At 36.3% G+C, this 22,907-nt stretch overlaps 1 protein-coding gene and 1 long non-coding RNA gene across 2 annotated transcripts in view; one reads left to right on the plus strand and one right to left on the minus strand.

Annotated features, from left to right (window-relative positions):
* The first annotated feature begins 282 nt into the window (after positions 1 to 282).
* On the plus strand, positions 283 to 14,489 carry LOC139131123 (uncharacterized). Its single transcript, XR_011552053.1, has 3 exons — positions 283 to 408; positions 11,661 to 11,796; positions 14,044 to 14,489. It is a non-coding gene; the product is annotated as an uncharacterized lncRNA (long non-coding RNA).
* A 2-nt stretch (positions 14,490 to 14,491) lies between these two features.
* The window catches only part of LOC139131121 (exosome complex exonuclease RRP44-like), a 73,408-nt gene continuing 64,992 nt past the window's right edge, over positions 14,492 to 22,907 (minus strand). The window contains exons 21-22 of the mRNA XM_070697069.1: positions 16,567 to 16,689; positions 14,492 to 15,915 (exon numbers count right to left, since the gene is read on the minus strand). Of these exons, the coding sequence (XP_070553170.1) occupies positions 15,826 to 15,915; positions 16,567 to 16,689 (213 nt within the window). The 3' untranslated portion in view covers positions 14,492 to 15,825. The remainder of the gene's footprint in view (positions 15,916 to 16,566; positions 16,690 to 22,907) is intronic.

Genomic DNA, 22,907 nt, shown 5'->3' on the forward strand with positions numbered 1-22,907 from the left:
TTGTAACAAAATGATATAAACAACAATAACAACAAATGGGCTATGTATTCATGCGCGACAACATGGCGGTGCTGACAATTAATAAACTGATGAACCGGTGAGACGCATTTTCTATGACTGTCAAAATTTTATCCTACAAAATCTTTGTATATTTACCACTATGCATTCCTCTGGCGAGCAAAACTCTTTGAATAAGGAGAGATTTACATTATGAGCGGACTTATAAAAGTAAATCGACATTTTCTGTAATCTGATTGGCCCAAAATGATGTCATTCCTTATATGGCAAGCTCGGTCTGCGACAAAAAGACTGAGACCAGCCCTACCGTACTTTATTTCGGACTGCCATTTAAGCGCCGGACAATCCACCCCAAAGTGTCAGCAAAGTCTTCGCTCGACAGCACTAATTGTAAGTATCTGAAACAGTCCTTTCATAGGTGTGTTTCTGTTCATTCAGTAAATTTAAATAATTGACTTCTTTCAAATTTGTAACATGTACATATATATCATGGTGTAAAATAGGAGACGCCCATCGGTATTTACTGAAAGCGCAAGTGACTGACACGCACGCGAACTTCAAAATCACAATATTCATTTCTCGGTGATTTTTCCAAAAATCTCACAGAAACTTTCAGAATTTTGATAGAAAAAGATAATATGACGTTCGGAAACAAAATATGACTAATGTTTCTGTCACGAAAGCCTACTTAAAACGTGAATTTGTTCTCTTATGATGCTATTTTCGCGCTGAAATACCAATTTCCATCGCAAGGGCAGTACAACATTCACTTCAGGCTTCTCAATGAGGAAGTACATTTTGTTCTACCTCTTCCGTATTTTTTTATCAATTGGGAAGTACAGCAATCTTTCAAATTCGGATATTTTATCGGGTTATACAGGGTTGTCGCAGCAAGGTGGGACCGTGGTCTAACCTATGAATGAGACCTGTGCACAGAATTTTCTTCCCATTCTTTCCTTCCTTTATATAATTACATTTTTACAACACAAACACTCCTAACGTCCGTCCAGGGTAAAGGGGAAAACTGGAACAACATACTAAAGAGTTTCGTAAAGAATTTGTTTAAATTACTGCCCCTCCCATAGAAATTCATATTCATATTGATGCACGTGTTCGGGGGGGGGGGGGGGGGGGGGGGGGGGGGGGGAGACTAGGCCATGAATAATTCAACCAGGCCTGTACGTGTAGAGATTCAGACCCAAGTTCCTCGAAAATTTTCACATATATTTAATATCAAGCATATTGGACATTTTCAATTGTGTCACTATGCATGTTTTCTGCTGATAGTTTTGACAAGTTTTGTCCACACGAGTCATCAACTTGAACAAATAACTTGGATGTACCTATATCACGATTTAATCCACAGTGGCACTTAGGGTGATAGGAGAATGAAAAGGCTTTCTGCAGGAAGAAAAATTTTAAGCGTCTTTAGAAAGTGTTGACTATGGGAGAGGTTTTTTTATGTCAAAGGACAATAGTTCATTCAAGGGATACAAGTTTTCTTTTCACAATCTGTTTAATTCTGAAAATCTTTACTTATGTAGCTTGCAGGGAGTGGCAAAATGTCAGTTTTTGTCAAGGTCAGCATGCTGATAAATTTTACTGGGGTTCATGTTCCTGGGGTTTCCCCCAATTATTTAACTATGCAATCAGTATTGGGGGGGGGGGGGACAAAAATGGTTAAGGGGGTTCCCACAACATTTACCTGTATCCCCAAACCAAAGCCATAATGCTGAATTTTAACTTTGAATGAAAAATAAGCATGAAAATACCTTGTGATAAGAGATAAATGTTGTGTTTTAGGTATAGGTTTCTGGGTAAAGAAATTCCACTTTTCCCTTGTGTAATTTTTAGCGATCAGAAACTATTGATGATGTTTGGTTGGGTGCTAAACTTGGAGTGATTATGAAGGAATTCACAACGCTGTAGTTGCAAGAGAAAATCTATGGTCAATAATATCCCTTTTCCTGCCAGACAGTATCGCATCTCCATCAGCCAAGTCAGTAAAAAGCGGTATTGAGCCAAAACATGACGTATTTTCACCCACTTAGCTTGGTCTGTTAAAGCATCTTTAGTCCAAAACAATCAAGTTTACATTATTTATGTTTTCAACACCTTTCAAATGTACAGTATTATGGAATATGTTGTGTTTCATTAATTTTAACCAATTTTACCTGGTGGTGAAATATTGACTTGGCAGGAAAAGGGTTAAACTATTTATAAATTGGATAATTAATAAGATGATAGAGTTCTGATTTTTTGTAGATTTTAATAATTTCCATCATGTTACTTTCACCCTGTTCACACAAAGTTGTGTTGCTCAACTAATGCAACCTTTACACTGTCTGAACCCTTGGTGTTGGCCTAGTTTGGACTAATTTTGTCCCAGCTGGGAGGGGTTGTAGGACTGACTTTAAATCAGTCTGCCCGGATTTCCATGTGTGGATGTGTAACGCTAGCCCTGGTCCAAGATGGTAGTCCATTTTACATTTACCGGAAGTTTTCATTCCAGTCCATATCATTCCATGTAGTCAGAACAACATTTTCCCACCAAGTTTCGATATGAAAATGAGACCATCTTGTCTGATTCACAGTGCTTGTACAAATGAAAGACATACATGTGGGGGGGGGGGGGGGGGGGGGGGGGGCATTTTCCCAACTTTGGATCACATATATTCTTCTCTGAAATCAACAATTACGTTCTTAATCAACACATTTGTCACAATTAGTTGTTCTCTACATACCACAGGGCAGCTCTATTGGCCACTGGATCGCATGTGTTAAAATCCAATACATTGGACTTTTTTTTCTTGCTGGTTTTAACCAACTTTACCTGATGATGACATATGAACCTTGGCATGATAAGGGTTATGGGTTTATAAGGCCATAATATCCGTATGTCCAAAGAATGTTGACATTTAGATGTGTAAATATTTTAGGCGTATATAATTTCCTCTCTTTTGGTCAAAACATTCTCAAAAACTGCTGGATTGATAGCTTTCAAAGGTTATTGACAGGTTTCTAGAGGTGGCATAATTTTGATTTGTGAAAATTATGAAATAACCTTATTTGAATTTTTGGGTTGATTTGATTTTTGATTAAAAATTGGCTTTCAAATATAGTTTACAGGCTCTTAGGACCAACTACCTTCTATTTGGTGTAAATGATGAAATTTGCACAATACTTTCTTATTTTTGTCACTCAATTGATAAATAGCTGTTTTAGTCACTTTCATATTTGCCAACTACTGGTTTAGTTCCAGAACAAATTTTGTTACATTTCGTCTCATTGCAGTAATTATAACTTGACCCTAAGAACAGTAAACCATGTGAACAGTTCAAATCTTAAATCTCTTCAAATGGGATTAAAGGCACAAACCATTTATTCTTCATAAGCCAATTCATTCTTTTTTGTGAGTTTCATTTTGGGATGTATATTGGATCCTAGCGTTGTTCAAACTGTTTGTTGTGGGAGTTTTCAAAATGTTTTGGCAATAACTTAAAATGATACCAGGTGGATTTCAAGTATTTATGTAGGTATATTGCCAGATTTTATACTCAAATCTAATGGAGGAAAATGAATTCCATGATATTAAGAGAGTGAAGACCATTTTGATGTTGCTTAGGGTGGGACCAGTATATGACTTTAAAAAATGGAGGAATTTCTCTGCTGAACTTAATCTAGGTTGCAGATGACACTTCCATCTTTGTTCTTGTTTTCAAGAATATGCGAAAGCGTAGATTATGCTTTTAAACTTATCTAGATAAGTTGTCAGTGTTGTTAACAGGTTTAGGGACCGTCTCAGATTGTCGTCGCAGAAGTTCAAGAAACGAAATTCCTTCGTTTAGATCAAAACCCCCTCCCCCTCCCCCTAAACGAAACTTCAAAAGTGCGAAATGTTCATATCTGCCTGAGAATACAATGTTACATTTTGCTATAGCTACTAAAGACGTATTCCCCTTGCCACATTTCAATTAAAGTAATCGATCAGATTTGAGTACTAAAGTTTCATTTTATTTTACTTTCCCTTTTTGCATTTGTTGTGCTGTCTTTGTGAACACGCAATTTCTACTTGGTAGGGGCGGTAAATAAGCGAGAAACTCTGACAAGGGGGCCCAGGCATGTTCAATCATATTAAAACGACTATGACCAGGTGCATAACAAGTGAGAATAAAGACATCTAGTAGTTAGAGCAGACGCTTATAAATAGCACATTGAAAAATGATACTTTTTGTCTTTGTATAATTTGAAGAATGAAAGGTTTAGGATACAATGTTACTATCGGTAAATTGTGTTTGGGGCACGAACGAGATGGAAACAGTTACAAATTTGTTGGCACGAGTGTGCAGTTTTTCTTTAATTTAAAATAAACACACGAAACTTGTGATCACAAAATAAAAGTGCGAAAGTGAAGTTCACTAATTGAATGGAGGTCAAACCCCCTCCCCCCCCCTAAACGAATGAATTTCGCTTTTTGGACTTCTGCGACAATCTGAGACGGTACCTTATTAACTAAACAGTAACTCAAGTGGCAACTAACTCTTTAGTCATTGTTTATGTGTATCGGCACCAAACTGATACACTCCATGCAACGGCAGAGTGACAAATCATAACATGGATGTTGGATTAGGTTATCAACAGGCCTTTTTATGTATGTCAGAGAATTATTTTTCGTGTTGTAGTGTTTCATCTTTTATGTTTGTGCTGTATCTTATGAAAAGGTATTTTAGCAATAAGATCAAAGTATTTATTTGTACATCTGCAGCAAAGATAAATTCTTTGTCTGAAAAAGCATATATCGAGGTAAAAGTTGACTATAGTCAAACAGGACTTCAGCAGGCAAGGATTCAGGAAGTTAAAACCAAGTGTAGGAGTCAGTATTGTAGGTAGCAGTCAGGCGTCATTTTGAAGTTAGGATAATGAAGATTTCAAGATAGCCATGATTTGATGTCAGTTCATTATGTAGGTAAGAAGACAGTTAGTTTTCTGTATGTAGAACGTACTTATGCATAAGTAGGTGTATTTACATTTCCATTTTTGTATGGAAAAAGCAATATCAATATGTTAGGTGCAGTGATATTGAGTACACTGCCTATATGTTCTACTACGAAAAAGATTGTCAAAGGTTGGAAGGAACAAACAAGTGAATGGACTGAGAACTACTGTAAAAGCATGCTTCACGCCATGGTTGCTTTAGTTTACTTGGTTGATGAGATTACAAAACAAATAATGCTCAGTCTTTTGTGTTGTTTAGACTGTTGACAACCTACTTTTATGCTTTTTCTGCCTTCACAGTTTAGATAAAAATTCTGAGCATGTACAAGTCTCACTACTTTTGTATTTAGCTATGACAAATCAACTGGACGTGGAGTTCCCTGCGATTTGTCTGAAGTGGGTATAAAGGGACTGGCAGTTTTGTGTAGTGAAGTCCATCACCATATAGACAGATGTCCACCTCTTAAAACCAATATTTAAAAAAACAAGGTACAAGAGAAGGCATTGAAGAGCTCAGATAACATTTTAACTTGACTGAAATGGAATACTTATTCTAATGTACTGTAATGTTTTTCATTTTTAGTTGGTTTCAGTGCCTCTTTTATTGGAGAGAAAAATGGGTGACAAGCCAGACATTTCCGAAGTCACGAAATTCGACAAATCAAAATTGAAAAAGACTGAAACACAAGAGAAAAATACCCTGCCTACAAAAGAAAGTAAGTAAACTAGTCTCTCTTAATTTTACTGCTTCCCTGAAACTTGGTGAGAAAAATGTGCAAACTGCAAAAGAATACAAACGTGATGTACCTAAACTTGTTGCACTCTTATATAACTTGGCTATTCTGTGAATGTCAGCGTGATAATATTGTGTGTGATCATATGCTACATACAGGTACTGCTTTTACTATTATTAGTATTAGTTAAATTTGGATATATCTAGATTTAAAACTAACTCATAATTTTGTTTTTTTTTCTTACAGCGATTGATCAAGAAAAGAGTTCTAGTTAGATAGGCATCTGTTCCCCATATCCATCCAAGACATTGCTTCATTTATACATCTCTTATGCAGTAATAACCAAAGTATAAAAATCCAAATTTTTCGTAAGTTTTGTAGTTTTGTTTCGTATGTGTACCAACGTTAGAATCATGCCCCTATTGTCTGCCCGGGTCCTCAACTTTTTGTATGCAACTTTGTGGATTATGCAAGATCATCTTCTGTTAGAGCTTTTCCAGAGTGGACCAAACCACTGAAGTAAGAGTAACTGGATATCCTAAAGCTAAGATATTTACTTGTCGGGAAGATTCGAGTGGCTGGATATAATAACAATGCCTGTTACATGGAGTAGATTGGAGCCTGTGAATGTAGGACCTGCCAAAACGCAAAGCTGTGAGTTGACAATGTGATCTTCGAACCTGAAATACTTGCTAACATGATTGCCAACATGACTTGTGAGTGAAAGACAATCATGTTGTGGCTGCCCACTTCTTCCCATGAAGAGTTTGAAGAGCACAAGAATCCTATCAAGGACTCTGAATATGTATATGTAGCGAGTTGAAGAGACCAGTGAATCTGACCTAGTCAAATCATGCAAAACTTCAATTTTGTCTTTTGAGGATGTACTTTTCAAGCATATGGTTTTGTAGAAGGAAATTTGAACAGTTTAGCAGGGGAACATCGTCAGTAGTCACAATGTAGTAAATCTGTAATTCAAGGTGAAGTGTAGAGAATTGCATGTAGAGTAGTTGAATAAACTGAACTTTACACTAACCTTTTGTGGTGTTTTGTTACTGTCTTGAGAATGCCCAAATGTACTGTGTGATTTTAAATTTCCGTCCCCTGCCAACTATGATATCATACTTCTTTTTGGGGTTGTAGGGTTGTAGTGCACAATTGCCAGATTGAATAAGTAAGGATTGCTGCTTTTGCCTAACTAGTCACCGCAAGTTCCATTTGATGACAAATTTCTCCAACGGCCATCGATAGATTGAATATAGATTGTGGATTTTTTAAATATCAAGACCAACTTTAAACAAAATCTTTGTGAAAATGAAGAAAAAAGAAATTCCTGTATAGAAGTTAGAATTTTACAAACTGGATTTTTACTGCTGCTCGTGTGAAAACCTAGTCTTGAAAGAGTATAGGCAACTGACAAAAATTGAAAAGTACAAAGCAGTTTGGTTAAATTTTTGCATTACTACTGAAACTAGTGGTTTTAGGATATCATGTAGAGAGCAAACTCCCTAATGTCTTTGGCATTTCACATTGCTCAAGCCTTAAAAGATTTTTCTGACACCCAAGCAGGAGGAAGCAGCTTTTTAAACCTTGGTCTTGATCTTCTGCTTTGAGTGTGTGTTCTCCTGGCTTGATATATTTTTTAACTTCAAATGGTATGCATTGTTTTCCTGTTGATCCACATATGGTTTTGCTTTCGGTCTGAGGTTGCAAGTATTGTTTGAAAGATTTTGCAAGACTAATATTTTCTTCATGAAACAAGTCTTTAGGGCAGGTATGTTTGAATGCTGGTGCACATCGGGCGTCAATGAAGTAGTCAGATGGTGGAAATCCAACCCGATAAGTGAAGTTCCCATAAACCGGACTCAATTACCACTGCATTCACATACATTCAGTTCATGGTTTGATAAAGAACCATGTTGCAGCTGCATTTTGTAAGAGTTTGGATGGTAAATGTCCCTATTTTCTGGAGAGTTTCTGAATTGGGCGATGAGTGTTCCGTTTCAAACTGTTTAGAGTACAGGAGATCCTGCTCATAGTGGGCAATAGTCAGAATAGCAAGGTGTACATATTGCCTGAAATTAGGCTGATTATCAAAATTTCCGCAGTTCAATTTTTGTGAAAAATGTGGCAATTGCACAAGCTGTTAAAAGCACCTATCGAAATCTGATTGTAATTTTAATTTACTATAATTGTAGTCTGAAACAGGTTTTAGAGAACCATACAATCTGTTGATATTGAGACAGAATTCTTGTTGAGACAATTACAATGATTTAAGCTCAAGGCAAAATTGCCTAAATATGTAAAGTTTTGTATTGTGAGTAATCTAGTTTAGCACAACCCATGGAAAGCTGACAACATGTACACAAAGTTGCCTGTGTTGAAATGTCACATAAATTACATATTTGCAATAGGATGCAAGCTGTTCTTACACTCAAATGGAAAGTCCTACAATTCTTGCTATTTAGTATAATGATTATACTCTGTTATTGAGACCTAGCAGTATAGTATCCACCATTTAATTGGTTAAGTATACTTTCCGTGAGCATGCTCAGTAGAAACTAAAACATGGCTGGCCAAGCTCTACTACCACACTGGCTTAGCAGTCCAATCTCTGAGGATTCTTAAGGCAGACAGTACAATTACGCTTCGGCCATTCTCATAATCTATAAAATTGTGATATATATTTTAGCCCCAGCGAGGAACTATTTGCCCAAGTGCAGGTTACAATTTTCCGGCAAATCATAACCTTGACACATGGAACAGGCTAAAACTGTACTTATTGAAATCTCCGGATAATGAAGGAGCAAGCCCAGAAGTAGCTCTGCATGGCAGGGCTCCGGTGGGAGGCCATATAACGCCGGTAACACACAGCCCTGCCACGCAGAGCTAGCCAAAAAGTTGAACGTAAGAGGACTGGACAGACAGACTGAAAGCTGTGTAGGCAACATCGGCAACCAGAAAGTTGATTTGACTTACGTAGTGGAAGGCTGGTTTGATTAATTTGGTGATGAACAGAGGCCGTGCTGACTTTGGTGGGAGTGATCGCACTCAACATTTTATCAATAACGCCATGTGAGTTTTGTGCACATCTCTTGGGGATCAAGGTAACTCCTTCCTGTATGCCAAATACGATGATGTCATCTTATGAATAAAAGATCAGTAAATACAAACATCTCATCAATAATTTATAGCAATGCAGATCGTGCAAGAAAGCCAAGTCTGTAATTCCGAGAGAAACCGCTTGTATAGCGTTCACCCCACTCATGCGTTGCACATGAAAACAGAACACGAATCATCACGTTCAGCTCACTCAAACATTCTCAAATCACAGACTTGAACCCAGTCTGTATAATCATGGACGTAATTACGTCCATGGCTTAATCATCATGGAATCGAAAAATCTTAATCCATATTTATAATCTGTAAACAAAAAGTGTATACAGAAAATCCTGTTACTGCGTGAATTTGGCATATTTGCATAATGTAGAGTTAAGCAACGTGAGAAGGTATGCGATACTACGTTAACAGGAAGATGTGAGTTACCTGCATTACACTTTAAGCTCGTTAATTGATGTGTTTTAGAGACCCGTGAATGAGAAAGCCTCTCTTGATCGAGATAATAACCAGGTTTGTTTCACAGGAAATGGCCAAAATACTGCCAGTTACATGTCCCTCGCTTCTATTGTCTATGATTACTGCAACCTTCATTGGTACAAATGTAATGGAATTCTGGGCAATTTATTGTGCTGTGCAGTGTCTGTTGCCACAGTGTCCGTGACATGTATATCCATCAGTCTGTTTGTAGATGGATTTTGCTCCAGTCGCAAGTTAAAAACCACTGGGCAGAATGTCATGCAGGTACATACCATCCTATAAAAGGGAAGATTTAGATCTGATTAGATTTGATGTATATGGTATGCAAGATTGATGGTTATTTGCATAATTCAAGAATTTGTTTCGTTGTCTATACCTCTAAAATTACTCTACAAAATATGATGAAACTATACAGGTACTCATGGTCTGACTGCCGAAAATTTGATGGATGTGGCTCTCGGATTTTAAGCAACATTTGCATATTCAATGAGATTTTGTCCATATCAATACTGAGGCCATATCAATACTGATAGCACGGATTTTGACTGGACCTCTGCTATATAGTGTAGTATAAACATGAGTTTTTATTACCAGCTCATTTGTATATTTAATGAATTTCTGTAATAAGGCTATATATCAACACTGAGTGCACTGATTTGGACTACCTCTGCTATTCATTGGTCTTACGGAGGTCTCATTGTCTTGAAAGGTTTTTTGAGCATGCGATTCTTATTACAAGCTTGTTTGCATATTTAATGAATTCTTGCAAGTAGACTCTATATCAATAATCAGTGCACTTAATTTAATGTGACCTCTGCTATTAGCTGATCATACCTGTTAGTTGTAAAGTTTGATTAGCCTGACGTTCTAATTAATAGCACATCCCATATTTAGTGAAATTCTGTAATTAGGCTATATATCAATATTCAGTGCACTGATTTTAGGTGGACCTCTACTATTAGTTGATGATACCTAGTGTTTGTTTTCAAAAAAAGTTTGATAAGCCTGATATTCTGATTAATTCCATATTTAAAGAAATTCTGTAATAATGCCATACATCAAAACTGAATGTACTGCAATTGCTTGAACTTCTTGGTAATGTTTGAAATTCTATGATTAATTTATGCTAAAAGTTTGAAGTACTAATTAATAGTTATTCACATTTTTTTCAATGGAATTCTGTAATTAGACCGTATGTCAAAGTGAATCTACTGAATGTGATCAGACTTCTAAGCTACAGCATACTTCATACTGGCAGTTTGATGATCATGAGATATACATAATGAGTTAGTTTGCATACCTATAAATTACTCAAAGTTTGTAGTCCAAATATGAAAGCTTACAGAGAACGCCACATTAACCCATCAAGCCATTTAGCAAAATGCCTTGTAAAACAGAGAGTCATTTGGCCAGATAACAAGTAAATTGGCGGTCAACTTCAGTGGTCTGGTACAGCGATTGTAACACAAAAGTCAGCAGGAAGCCCAACTCTGGCCATAAAATTGATACTGATACTACAGGCTGCGTAAACATCGCACAGTGGTACAAACCATTTCTCTCATGGTGTATCTTAGAAAATAAACTGAATCGAATGAAGAATAATTCACAATTGACACCGATTGAGATTACCCGCTGATTTTAGTGTTTGCAATTGCTGTACCCAACCAGTGAAGTTGATCGCCAATTTATTTGTTATCTGGCCAAATGACTCCCTGTCTCACTAGGCATTTTGCTAAATGGCTTGACGGGTTAATGTGGTGTTCTCTGTAATACTCTGAACAAAGCATTGATAAATGGCATGTGTTTACCTCAAACATAAGTATGATAAAAAGCATTAAGTTTGTGTATAGTATACACAAGTATGGATAGACAGCAATATTTGTGTTTTTGCTTTCGTATCATGTTTCTAATGCATTCCCCTAGGCTCATGGTGTTCAACTAAGTCATACTTTTGATCACAACCTGAAGTTGTCAAATTGAAGATTGTTCTGGGTCAGTTTCAGTCAGTTGATGACGATACAGACCACTTTATCATAAACAAGTTACCATTGAATCCCATAGTGCGCATGATGTTTGATACTTGAGGTATGTAATGTTTATGGACTGTATATGCCTTTTTGGGCCCTAGGTAGTACAGTGGAAGGGACCCCTTCTGCCATGCTAACGAGGGCCCAAAAAGCCGTGAATGGCCCATGATGGTTTTTATCTTTGAAGACATGTCATGACATAATGGCACATTTTTTTGTACAGGAATAATAGGACTCTGTCAAAGTATATAGAATAACAGAATAATTAATATGTAAAACTTTTCTTCAGTTTTTCTTCTCTCAGGTGTGCAAACTGCTATTTGAAATGGGTGACAAACCAGACCTCTCAGAAGTGTCAGACTTCGATAAGACCAAGTTAAAGGCAACTGAGACATCAGAGAAGAATCCTTTGCCAAGCCAAGAGAGTAAGTATCTTTGTTTTACTTCAGAAGTTCTAAAAGTTGCACCTTATGTCAGATATGGCAATTTCCTTAGAGACATAGCTGTACCTTTTGAAAATACTTTTCAAAATTTTCTGTAGAGTCAATGTTACAATGTTAGGGACCGTTGATAATTAAAGCTGACGCATGACAAACGTAATTCTTTCGTTTAGGGGGGGAGGGGGTAAAAGCTCATTTCGGTTTGTGTGCGTCAAAATCGCATAACGATTTTCCATTGTTTTCAAAGTGCGACTTTGCAGCGAGAACGCAAAACTATCTTCACGTTCATCGAGAACAGAATGACCACAAAATACTGAGAAAAACCGTTTTTTCTCAGGCATATGTACACACGTCTATGGGCCATAGACGCAGAGCGGAATAGACCACAGGGGACTGTGCAAAATACGGAGACAGAAAAGACAACGAAAAGACATGTGAAATAAAAACTTGTGTGCTTTTTCAACTTGAAACATATACATGAAACATTTTTCTACATGCGAATTACATTAAAATGTTCTGTCTTAAAAAGTGAAACGTGTAAAGTGGAGGTTTATTAATTAATGTGCCCTTCCGGTATTTTTTTATGGGCGTGCGGATCGGAGAGGTGCGTGTGGGTGGGTTTGTCAGAAACGGCATCATAATATGAAATTGATTTCGCATAAGAACTTTCGTTTTGAGGGGGAGGGAGGGGGTTTCAAGTAAAACGAAGGAATTACGTTTCTTGTGCGTCAGCTTTTATTATCAACGGCCCCTTACAGCAATTCTTCAGAATAGAGTAAATATTACATTGTAAATTGCATTAGGTATGGTACATCTAAACTGTGCTATTGCATTGTTTGCAAGTGTTAAATATTGGTTTAACTACTGGGTAAACCAGTGATATGTTCCTTTGCAACAAAGTAAGATGTGACCAGCCTGCCAAAAGCTAAAAGGTTATTGAAGAAAATGACCTGATGAAAGAAGTGATTGACTTTCTTTTCAAGCCCCCTCCGCTACTTGCAAAACTTGGGTTATATATAGCTCCATAAAGCTACAACTTTTGATGCATTTTTTCACAATTTTTGTTCTTCTTATCAGAAAAGTGTCGTCTTGTACTCCAAAATCATGCTAAAATATCTGTTCAACTTGTCATCTCAGCCTGAATGTGTATATCTAATGTAATCGCTAACAACAAAATTTAGGTCCAGACAAGAATATGACAACAACATTGCAAAGTGTTGACAATGATTGTTGTGGCAAAGCAAATACTTTGTTCAACATTAGATACATGAAAAAATACCATCAACGACAGTATGCTCATATTTGGTTTGAGTTAGTACATTCAAGAAATATTTAAACCAGAAAAACAAGAATGACAAAAGTAAATAAGGTCTGAAACTTTAGGTACTGGAGGTTAACTTAAGGAACACGCATAACAGAGGAATGTTTCAAGACAGTCCCTCTTAGTTTGAGCAGGTCTGCCAATATGTAACAGTTCATGAACAATGACAGGAAATGACTCATTGTGTAGGCTGTTTCAGTTAGACCACCACTCCCAAACATTTGCAGAATTTCCCCCTTTTCTTTCCTCATTTGCATATTTTTGACACTGACATGTTCATTTGAACAAAGTCACATCTCAACCCCCAGATCTACCTGTACACCAAATACTACGATGGTAGGTGCGGCGGTTTGGGAGTTTTTGATGTGGCGGATACATCTGCACATACTAACATACATACGTACAGATATACAGATGCCATTGACTCACCATATAAGCTCTTTTTGGTATTTATATATACCAAATATGAGCTAAAAACACATTTTATGGAACGAAAAGTAATGGAAATATCAGAAGTTACAGCTATTATCCTTGTAAGGATCAGGATCTCATCATTTATCAACTATGCAATTTGTTATCACATGCCCTGCATTCACAAATAGCTTCCTCTGTTAGGATAATTCTGATTAATAGCAAAATAACAGTTGTCATTTCTGTGGATTTGAGTTCCTCATTTCTTAAGTGCTGTCAAAATCCACAATAAAAATAAGCATCTTTGACCAGTAGTTTTCAAAGGTTAGATGAAAAGTTCATGTCTCAACATTGAGTATGGTAGCAATAAAATTTGTATGCAGGATAAGTTCCTTTGACTGGGCTTTGTGCAAGGTTGATAGTGCATATGTAAATCATAAACTAGGAAATTTGATTCTGTTTTCAACACCACTGAGAATAATATTTCTTCCCTCTTCCAGCCATTGAACAAGAGAAAAAAGCTAGTAGTTAGGAAGAGTATGCTTCGCAAACAAAGTTCACAAGTACAAGCTCTGGACTCAAGTTTCCTGTAGTGTTCTGTGTTGACATGGTGTCCTTTAATTTTCTCTCTGGCAAGAAGCTTCGAAGTTTTCCGGAAAGCTGAGACTCTTGAACATACACCCGTGGTTGTGTGACAGATATGCTATTTATACAAATCTTTCTTTTTCACGTTTAAAAATGACTGCTGATTAGTTCTTTATGTACTGATTAAAAGTTGAAAGAGTTGTATAGTTCTGGTGGTTCTCCATTGTTCATAAATTGTTGATAGCAGCATGTTGCTTTTCTGTAAACTGCCTTTGCATACCATGTGTCATGTGATAACTTTGTCCTGTATGATGACCATTGAAAACATGGAATAGAACTGAAATAAATCACTGAACATAAACATTTCCTTTTGTCATATTTTTATTTAAAATCACAGAAATAACAGTAGATTTCCAAATCTTTTACAGACATTTTTAAAAGTTGGTTGACATGTTTTCACATTTCAAGAAGAAAATTCCAAGTATATAAAAGAAGTCTGACTCTCTGTTAACTTACCAGAGGCTACCTTCATATATAATGGTTAGGCTGGAAAGGGTTAAGTATGAACTGAAACTCATAAAGCCAATTTTGTGCTAATTTTGTATTAATAAGATGAATTTAGGCCTCACTTTCAGGGAATGTGATCAGATTTAAAATCATTTGAGATATTTGTATGTGTTGACGGAGAGATGAAATCTATGGCAATAGTAGATCTTTGGTAAATTTGCTGTGTACGGCCATATGATGGGAGACCTTGCCAAGGTCCTACTACATGCCCATGATAGACCTTGGCAAGGTTACCGACCCCTGTTCAGTATAAATACTGCATCGCACATTGGCAGTGTCCACATTTTTGCAAGAAATTTATATTCCACCAAATTACACTTTAATAATTGCAGGAAAAGATGCTCACCTTTTGCAATCTTTTATCAGCTAGGGGCAGTATGAATTACTTTATTATTACATAAGATGAAAAGCAAACGTAAGATGCTATAAAATTAATTTAAGGTAATATGCGCCTTGATGGTGAAAGACTTAAACTTTTGCTCAAACTTTCCTAAACGAAACTTTCAGTCATTCTCTTACCAAATCAACAATAAAAATCAGGGGTCATCGCGCAAATTTTTGAATTGGCGAAACAAATAACCCAACAATTTGCGATTTTTGAAATTCAAAATGGCTGCCATCCCTGTGTTAACTCTATGGGGTAAAAATAAAATTTTGGATTTTCATAAAACTAAGACTGAAAATTTTTCTTTGTCCAAGAGCTTTAAAATGAACCCCCACAAGTGGTAGATCAGAAAAGAATTGTAAAAGTTTCAGAGACCGAATAGCTGTCCCCGAGGCACGATCTACCTTAAATGAGATTTTGGAAGCCAGCAGGTCATAGAAGTGCTATCTTATGTATTAAGTATGTTTATGATGTAGTAAACAGTTACAGGGGAACATGGTAGAGACAAGACTACGCCAATAACAACAGAAGAAGAAAATACCTGTTGCCATGGATGATAAGCTCACAGAATAAGGCAGCTTACAGGGTGGCTACGATGTAATGAAGCTTCTAAATTATGACGGGAACGTTTAGTACAAAAACTTCTAAAAATGCAACAGTATCTGTCACAATTACTGAAATGTTAGAAAGAGGGTATGTTGGCTATTTTGTCTTGGTGGACTGCAAATCAACAGGTGTCCCCACTCTAATTCTGTTTGGCTTTCTTTGCTGCCGGTTCTTCGCCTCCAGGTGAACTGCTTGACTGATCAGTTGGTGAAACGCTGAAGCCAGCCACCTGAATGCAAAAATACTTTGGTGTCAGATAGATGTATGTTTAAATTTGTGTAGTTCTATCATGGAAAGAACTTCACTGATATTCTCATCTGATGTTGAGCCTACATTTAATTTACATTTTGCTCTATTACATGCCTTGCATATTGAACGCCACGTGCCAATAGGTTTCAATGGTAAATTGTGGGTGATGTACATGTAGTGTGGGCCGCATAGTCACCATTTGACTGAAACTAACCAGAAAGTTTTTTTAACTTTACAACTTTGGGCTTAAAAAATTAACTACATGATTAGCTGGTGTTTTACAAAATTATGAAAGAAAAATCAAACCGCATAGAAAGAGAAGTAGATGTATGCATGTGGCGTTTGATGATAGCAATCAGTCTATTTTTTTTTACAGATTTTTGTCTTTAATGGAAATAAAGCATATGACTGTTGTTTGCATATAAACCCCAAAATTTGGAGGGAAAACTGCGAGAGAGGCATGTAATAAAAACAGCCCAAACAACTTTCCTCCTTACGTCAGGCAAATTGTCACCTACCCTAAGGCTTATAATCCCTTGTTTGGGCAATAATGTAATGCTTTATCATTTCAGAAAATCGCATGTTAATGAAATTGTGCAAACTTTTAAAAATGATTTAACACTTTACTCACCAAAGGCTGGACCAATTTAAGCTGCAATTTCTGATGTTGAATGTTTGATTTATCAATACTGATCTGCACTATCACACGATCAAAAACTCTGAATTTCACTTCCCCAGCAGACTGTGAGCTTTCCTGTCGAGAATAACAGATACGGTTATTGTGTTAAGGCAGTAAACTATTCACATGACCCACTTCTGAGAGAGAGTGCATATGGTTTGACGTAAATCTAAATTGCATTTTTGTGTACTTGGCATACTTTATACTGATGTATATCAAAACACTTCCAAGTGACAAGCCAGTTAATGTATACCCATGTAAACTTTAATCACATGATCTGCCTTAAAATAATTGGATTTCAAACATAACAATGACAACTTTGCTTCTTCCAACAAAATTTGCCATCTTTCTTGGTCTTATGAAAGACTGCGTAGTGAACAAAATCTGCAACCTGTAGACAATAACAGTGATGTCAATGTCACAAAAAAAATTCTTAGAATGTAGCTTACTGTCAGTTACCTTGGCAATCTCTGTTAAAAATAATAAACTTAGGAATTTCTATTTTGGTGTTATGGGTGAAAACACCAGAAGCATCCACAAATCAAAGATTTCATGTGATAAAATGACAATCAGTTTGTTCCATTTCAAATTTTCACATTTTGACTGTCAGACATTCGTACATCCTTAACTTGCGAACATGGCATTTTTATGAATAGAAGTGGAATTTGTCTTCAGAAAATTGATCAACAGAAGCGAGGCAGCTACTCTAGCATTAGTTTCATATCAGGCCTGTTTGATGAATTGTTTTTGGCAGTTTCTGTCCAATACAGTACTCGAATTTCATTTTCCTGTACCTTGAATATTTATAATCTGTAACAGTACTTATTTGGGATGCTAATGGCGAAATAATCTTGTTTATGGAGACCCCATTAATATCACATGTCCATAACATAGACATTAATGCTCATATAATGGCATATACAGTGTGTACCAGAAGAATCGTGTCAGTTCATTGTTAACCTAAGAGGAGTCCAGATTATGAAAAAATCGCATACACGGAATATAATCGTGTCTGCAAGTTTTCCTATGTATTGTAACCAAGGAATATCTAAAGTGTACATACGCCTGATTCGTTTCATTTCAAGCTATGTTTTTCTTTAACGTGCTTCTCCATTGCCAAGCTGATCTTACATCTGGGAAAATTCACATTTTGAGTCTAGTTCTGCCATTGTCAATCAGTGACCTTCCTCATTAAATCTCAATGTAGAGCTGTACAATTTGTAGGTGGAAAACTATACATGGGAAGCACAAAGTGATATTGATGATGTAAGGTATTACAAGTATATTGTAGTAGAGTTGGCAGTCCAGACACTTCAATGACTGAGTCAATGCTTTGCCTCGTTACGGCTGATTTTTATAACTTGCCAGATGTGCATTCAAAGATTATATAAAACTGTATCAATGAACTTTGCAAAATACAGTTTCAAAAATTTCAGATTTTTATCAAAATCATTTCATATCAATTTAGGATTTCAATTTGCTATATGATTGAGTGAAAATAACGTGACCCACAGGATTTCAATTATCGACTCTTACAAGAACATTTTAAATGCAGTCTGTACCTTAATAATAACACATGGCATGCTTTCTTTTACAGAATGCAGGATAAGACTTGCTGTTTCTGCGTATTCCTAACAGGAATTTTCGCTCACAAAAAGTGCAAGCAGGAAAATTCTCTTAGAATTGAAACCTTCAGACATTTTAATTCTGTTTAGGGTATTATCACTCTACATGTTCACATCCACTGTCTCCTAAGCCATCATGTGGTACTTCTGTGATGTAATGTGCATACAACACAAATTAACTATAAAGCCAAATATTTTAAAATGTGCTTTCACCAAACATTGCTGATACTGGAGCAATCTAAGGTGTGAGTGTCTCATTTCACACATCTGGTTGATGGCTGCATCTACTCTGCAAACCACATCTTAGGCCCTTGTCTTATACCTTTTTACAGAAGCATTTATTTGTCACAGTGAAATACAGGAATTCTAATTTCAAGCGAATCTAGTGATTTCTTGTCTAGACGTACGTCTGCACAGTGAAGCTGGAAGCAGTCCCTTGATTTGCTGATTCAAATCTATCTCCATTTCATGTGACAGCAAATTCAGGTGTTTTAGTTCCATGTTTCTATCTTTGTGAATTTCCATGCCAGGGAAAATATAACCTTTTGCTTCAGCAAGCTGGGTGCGCAGAATTAAATATCAGTTTAAATAGAGTACATATATGTATGCATTAAGGTAGTATGTACCTTAGACAGTGAAAGACTTAATTTTTGCTCAAACTTTCCTCAAAGAATATTTCAATCATTCTCTTTCAAATCAAGAATAAGAATCTGGGTTTACCATGCAAATTTTGGAACTAGAGAAACAAATTACTCAAGATCACTGATATTTGAAATTCAAAATGGCCGCCATCCCTGTATTAACTGTACAGATAAAAAATAATATTTTGATTTTCGATAAACTAGGCTGATGAAAAGTTTTCTTACACCAAGAGCTTTTAAATGAACCCCACAAGTGGTAGATTAGAAATGAATTGAAAAGTCCGAAGATCTGTCCCCGAGGCACATTGTACCTTTAACTATAGCTAGTTGGCCAATATGACATCCATAGAATCCTCTTTATCAGATTGGGGGCCAGGTACATGGGAATGCTGTGTGTGACACTCAAAGTCAAAAGGTCTAATATTTTTTGATAAATATTTACATCTGAATAATTTACATTACTTTGATTTCAATCATTAAAATAAAAAATTTGACTCTTTTATTGATGGTGTCTAACCTGACCCTTTTTGCATTGTTTTATGATCTTGGACTTACACCTATTCCAGCTGCCTATGCACCAATTACACGCAAAAGTACACATATAAAACATGTACGCAAACAGAGAAAGATAGTGTTCTACTGATGTATAGCAAATATTTCTCATGAACATGTCAAATTCAGGAAAAGACAAAACAACCTTGGAATTTTGCCATGCATCTATCAATTACTCAACTGCAGCTTCCAGGGTATTGGGTTTATTGTCACTGTTGTTATGGTACAGAAACAGATCTGCTGTGGGCAATATGAAAATGATGAAGACAATGTCAAGACACCATACACTGAGATCAGAAATTTATAGCTCACAGACAACTTGGTTTGAAATTTACTGATTTCATGCATGTAGGTAAGGCTTGTTCAGAAAGTTTAGAATGTCAATTGCTCTGCAATTTTTAATGGTTTCCACACTCATAGAGACTAATCTGTGGCAAAGTTTATTCTTAACAGGTTTTAAAATTAGGGACACCAGTTGCAAGATAGGTGATTTCAAATTACGCTTTCACCCAATAGACTACGTTCTTCCGATATTACCTAACTAACATCGGTAAAATAAATAGAGGACAGGCTTAGCAAGATGATTAATTTCAATCAGAGGTCAGTCAAGTAGAGGGAACTTGATTTGATACCTAGATACTGAGAAGTGAATACACAATTTCTAGGAGAAAACCGGTGTTCTCCCTGATGCTGCTAGTGACAAGTGGACGCTGCAAGGCTGCTGGAATTTTGGGGGATCTGGCAATCCCGCTACAATCAACCTACACATACAAGTACTGAAACTAGGCAGAAAAATAAAGACTGTAATACGATAGCGCAAAACACAGACATATCTCTACACGTCACACAGTTTAGATTCAGTCTTTTGATTGAAGTGGGTGCATGTGTATCTTTTCTGTTCAAACAATAATACCATTGCCTTACTTATGATGTGGGCATTGATAAATTTTATATTTTCAAGGGATAGTTTTAAAAGAGCAGCAAACAAACATGATGAAAGAGGGATTGTTTGATGTGTTGAATATTTTAATTTTATATTGTGATTAATAATTTTGTCAATTTGAAACACTTACAGGCATCTATAATCAAAGGGTACAAGCTTTAATATTGGTGAAGAGAAAAAAGGCTGATTTGAATTGTTCTTTCATGGATGTACCTTAAAAATTTATGTTTAAACAATTGGCAAATTTATCTAAGAGGGTTTGAGTGTATATTGATGTGGGTTTCATGTAACTTTCCTTCAAAAATGATTGATTTCTCTGTATCCATAATCGTCTATAGCTGAACAAGTTTCCGTAAAATGTAAAAACCATCATCTGTTCCTAGCAGACATGGAAATAAGACTGATTCTGGCAATCGCATCCCAATTTCTCCGGGAGTAGTCTGAATTCACTCACAAGTGAACCGCATCACCTGTACATCTACACTTTGAAATGTGGAAAGAAAACCTGAGGATGACCAGGAGTACTGTCATATGCTTAAAGGATATTGAATACAATTCCAACTATTGCTAGTATTTGGGGATAATACCAGACAGAGGGAATCTCTAATGTATGAGGCAAAGCAGGAATTCAAGAGAGAGAGGAAGAGACAGTCAGACAAGAAGGAAGGAAAGGCAGGGTGGAAAAGGAAAGGCGAGGAACAGAAGCGATTCTCTGGAAAGAATAGATTCGATGATGGAAATAGGAATAGCAGTTATGGATCTGTCTTCATAAACTTTTATTTCTTGCGAATAATTTACAGTGTCTTACCCTTAAGCATAAATGATAAAGCATTTTAGTGGATGATAATACACCCTTTAATTTGCAAAAGATGGACTTCAACGGCGGATTGTCTGTGTAACAAGTGAGAGCAAACTCTGTATAATTATTTCGTCATAAATAATATCATTTTCAGTGTCAATGACAAGTAAAGTGAACATAGTGACGCAGACTTAAATACTTAATACAGAAACAATGTTATGCCACAAGGTTTATTGCTACAAGATTGTAGTGCTGAGACCCCACATCATACTGACTCAGTGTGACACCATTATGAGATCTAGCACCACAAAGTTAGCCTTGGCACTGCTTCAATATATGGAAGTACTGTTCTTTGTATGTAAAAGATCAATTGCACATACTATCATCACAAGGGACCATATGCAAATTTTGAATAAAATGTTGATTATTTTGCAGTGTCCAGGTGTTCACTCAATAGCCAATCACTACCTAGTTGGAAGTATCCATGATAAAATCTATGTAACCTAAAATTAAACAGTGTGCTGTATACTATAGAATTGAACTTATTCAAATTCGACCAATGATCCTTTTTATAGAAAAGCTGACCCCTGGACCAAGGTATAACAAAACAGATGCCAAGGTCACTCGACCCATTTCTGAATAGGCCACAGTTATGTGAATGCAAAACTATGAATGGTTTTCCTGAACTGTGAAAAAATTGTGACAAGTTTTATTGATCTATTTATTGTAGTTGCTCATACAGAAAAAAAAACTATCTATAATATCAGTAACTCATTGGTCATTTCAAAGTTACCACTGTCCACTGATTTTTTCAGAATCTCTAGGTTTTTGTGGCTTTATCTCATCTTATGTGTCAACATGTCACTTTTTTGACTCACAATTTGATTCTGCATTGCACATTTCACAAAATTAATGCAGATATAGTAATCTCAGCAGAACTGCTTAATTCCTACTAAACACATACACTCTGGTTTAAATTCTCTTTGACCAATGAACAGATCAATATACTATCGCTTTGCTGGGCCACATTTCATGCTACTTGAAGCAGAGCGTTAAACAAGACATTTAAAAGTACTTGTCTGATAGGACTAAGCAAACAGGGTGGTTGATATAAATGCTGACAACAGTTGATGACGTTCTATTATAGGTCATGACATATATTCTGTTTCTGTCTCTCTATTTAACGTTAAAGGCCTGTGTTGGCACCAGATTGTCTCATCAGAAAATTACCCACCAGATTAAAATTTCAATGGAAAACAAAAGGCTATTACATCTCCATAACTCTCTTACAGACTAGAACAAAGCCGATCCCAGGGATCGCGAACAGTGCCTTTAAAAATCACATTGTCATGGCTTTCAAATTTGACATATAGATTTCTTTGATATGACAAAACAACAAGTACATGATAGTTTGACAATGCCCTAATAATAAACCCTTAACTCCTATGCAGGTTCTCTTCCAATACTGACCAGTGTAAGACAGGGTTTGCTTGATGTAAGTACAGGTTGTATCTACATTGAGTGGTTGTGATCAAAAGGAATGCACAGTATAATCGACACAATTTTTTGGATGTATGCTGAAAATAAATTTTCAATAATATTTCATGGGAAGACTGTTCTGTTGGACTGTTACAGCATAGAGTTGCAGTGCCTTACAACACGGAATACTTCCTGGTGAAAAACCAGTCTTGATTTACCTGTTGCAGAAGCAGTTCACTATGTTATCGGCCAAT

This window comes from Ptychodera flava, chromosome 4 (genome assembly GCF_041260155.1).
Source record: "Ptychodera flava strain L36383 chromosome 4, AS_Pfla_20210202, whole genome shotgun sequence".
NCBI classification, from domain to species: Eukaryota; Metazoa; Hemichordata; class Enteropneusta; family Ptychoderidae; genus Ptychodera; species Ptychodera flava.